The following is a 3276-nucleotide window of genomic DNA, read 5'->3' as shown; positions in this document are numbered from 1 at the left end:
GTTAATACATTTTAGATGGCACATTGTTTTAGTAAATGACGTGGAACGATTGAATTTATTTACGAAAATGTCACCCATCATTTTTAACGTTGGATATTGAATGGTTGGATGTTGAACGCGTGACGTTATACGCGGTTTTTGCACTAGTGAAGGCTGATCAAGCATGGCTAGCATAAAGAATCCCATTTTTGAACATACAATGGAACTTATTATTCCATACACATAACACTAACTTTTCAACGTTTATAGATATTCGAACACATCAAAGTAGAGAATGAATACATACTTAGGAATTTACGACATATATGAATGCAGAATTGATTTTAGCCTTCACATTTCGAACACGTAAGTACATATGAGCATATACCTCACTTTTAATTTCCTTTAATAGTTCACTTTCCTGCAATTAACACGAACTTCACCTTGATCCCCAGTAAGAGGCTGAATATTTCCCATCTTGATAATAGAATTGGCGAAGTCTTGGAAGAAAGCTTGGTTGTCGTAGCTGTACCGTTGGACAAGTGAATCAGTAGAACCACCATTGAAGAGTTCTTGATCAGAGTGAAGAAGACCATTCTTGTTAACCAAATTAGAGTAGTAGGATACGTCAAAATTCGCTGCTGTTGAGTCCAAAGGAGCAAGGTTTTGGTCACCACCATTTATAGGGCAAATGTATTTGAGATATTGTGCAAAGTTGGGATCGATGTTTGAATCATTGTAGATATGAGCCTTGAAGTTAATACAACGTGCATATCCAATGGTGTGGCCTCCAGAAAGTACAACAAGATCCTTCTCATCAAGACCATGGTTCTTGAAGTTGGTGATGAGTTCAGAGAGGCTGAAAAATGGTGCCGGAATGTTTGCATTTGCTGCTTCACGGCTTGCTGTGGTGGAGTCTCTTCTTCCCAGTTGCACTTCCCAGGTTGGCCCACCTAACTGCATGGGAACATGCACATAATCATTGTTCACAGTTCACAACTTGTTTCATTCACATCTAGTAATAGAAAAGAAAAATATTATTTCGAACACTTAATTTTAACATTTATTTGATGTTATCTTTTTTATATTATTTTTTTAAAATATACAAAAATTTATATTATGATTATTTTATCTTTGTATTTTGTGTTAAGTGAATGTAAAAAAGAATGGAATAATTATTTCAATTCCAAATTCTCTCCTCCTTTCAATTTACACTTTAAAAAATTATTATTTTATTATAATATTTAGTTTATATTTATTATTATTATATTAATATGATATTATATTGAAATTTGGTATCAAATCACCTTTTCCTTATAAAAAGGTACGGGGCGATATTGAACATGGACATAATACAGATTTGAGGGACTGAAAGTTCACACTTATATATATACATATACATGTATAAACACACACACACACATATATATAATATATATATATATATATATATATATATATATATATATATAATATATATATAATATATATATATATGAAAATATATATTTGATCTAATCTATTTTAAAAAATATTTTAATCATTAAAAAAGTTAGATTTTTTATTTACAAAAAAAAAAAGAAATTTAAAAAAAATAAACAATTGATTATGTTTCAAAATCCATATATGGGCTGTGACGTTCAAAATATTTTTATAGGTGGGTTGAGATTCACCCAATGGGTTATTTGGACTTGGTGTATGTATCCCTAGAAAGTGATAAAATTATTCTATGACGTTTCTGTATTACATGTATTAGGCTTTTGACTTTGGTAGGTTATCCCAAGAGGGAAGAGAAATACATTTCATCATATAAACATTTCCCTGTCGACTAATTCAATTCAAAATGGTGTAAGCACAATAAAAAATAGATTGAAGTCGGTTTTATGTCTAGATTTCAATTCTTCATTGCAATTGTATGAATTAAGAACATTTTTAAATATTTTATCAATTTAAAAAAATTAGTAAGAAAAAAAAACCTGCTATATTTACAAAGATATATAAAACTAAAAGTTTATATATATTTGAAACAACATAAACATGAATTAGTGCATCCACCAGTTCTGTATACTATTCAATAATAAACTATAATCTATTATAAATCTATTAATTTTTATATAATTATACAGTAATTAACGTTTAACCAATTCAGCATTTTGCGTGAAAATTAGTAATAATCAATCCATTAATTACTCACCGCAACAACAGAATCACGAGCGACAATAGCCAATATGTCTGCACATGAAACGACTGATTTTCCACATGCTTGGTCCACAGCTTGCTTGATCTCATCCACAACTTCAAATCCTCTTACAGACTGAATATTTGGAAGTGCATTCTTTTCACTGTCAATGGTGGGTGAAGGGTCCAGAAGAATCGAACCATCACAACCCTGTTGAATCACCGTCACAAAAAGGACATGTTAAGGTAATATGCATCATGAAAAGAGAAAAGAGAATAGTGGTAGATGTATATATGAACACATGCATAAATTATCAAGGTACATATGTTTGTTTTGTATAACCTAGATACATATAAACACAAGCATGAAGAGTCTTACGTTAACAAAACAATCATGGAAGTGCAAGCGTAGCAATGAAGCGCCAATTCGGTTCTCTTTCTGCACTGCAGCCTCTACCACACTCTTGATGGTGCTCAAAGCATTGGGGCAAGAGTAATCATAGTAATTAGGTGTCAACTGAGAGAAACCTAAGGTTGCAACAGTTGCAAACACAAAGGCATGGAGAAGAACAGAGAAATAGCATCGAGATGCCATTTTATTGAGTAATAGTAGTATGTAATGACTGATAACTGCTGAGACTGATATTATGTATTGGAATTTATCTGATTTTCTATGGCCACATTAGTTGCATTTATAGAGACACTGAGACGTGTGCTGAGAAAGAAAAATAGCATATTTAATTGTTGATTCATAAAAATTATATACAAATGAACTGCACCATATGATACCTAGTGATGGTGGACTGAGCCTATGAAAAAGGCCATTTCATCTCAACGAAGTCTTCATTTGTCGGCATGGATTAGCAGTTAAGAAATTGATTCTAAAATAAATAATAGTTGAGTGATTGATCTAGTCCACTGTATTAGCTGGTAATTTATATACGCACGCCAACGACAAAAGAATTATTACAAAATGGTGTAAACTCTAAACAGGGTAATGTTTCGACCGCAAGTCCTTATTGGGGAATGAATGGACTCACCGTGGTGTCACTTTACTCCGATCCCAAATTATTGTTTACTTTGAAGTTTTTTTTCGCGGATTTGTTTTTTAAAAGATGT

The 3276-nt window shown here is 31.9% G+C and overlaps 1 protein-coding gene across 1 annotated transcript; it reads right to left on the bottom strand.

Moving 5' to 3' along the window:
* Nucleotides 1–217: 217 nt before the first annotated feature.
* On the bottom strand, nucleotides 218–2823 carry LOC124837355 (peroxidase P7-like). The gene is made up of 3 exons (XM_047312691.2): nucleotides 2537–2823; nucleotides 2174–2368; nucleotides 218–936 (listed from the first exon to the last, which is right to left on the bottom strand). The coding sequence occupies exons 1-3, from the start codon at nucleotides 2750–2752 to the stop codon at nucleotides 385–387; spliced, it is 963 nt and encodes a 320-aa protein (XP_047168647.2). The 5' UTR covers nucleotides 2753–2823; the 3' UTR covers nucleotides 218–384.
* Between the last annotated feature and the right edge of the window lie 453 nt (nucleotides 2824–3276).

This window comes from Vigna umbellata, chromosome 6 (genome assembly GCF_029865625.1).
Source record: "Vigna umbellata cultivar VRB3 chromosome 6, Vumbellata_1.0, whole genome shotgun sequence".
Taxonomy (NCBI): domain Eukaryota; kingdom Viridiplantae; phylum Streptophyta; class Magnoliopsida; order Fabales; family Fabaceae; genus Vigna; species Vigna umbellata.
This window is presented reverse-complemented; position numbering and strand designations above follow the sequence as displayed.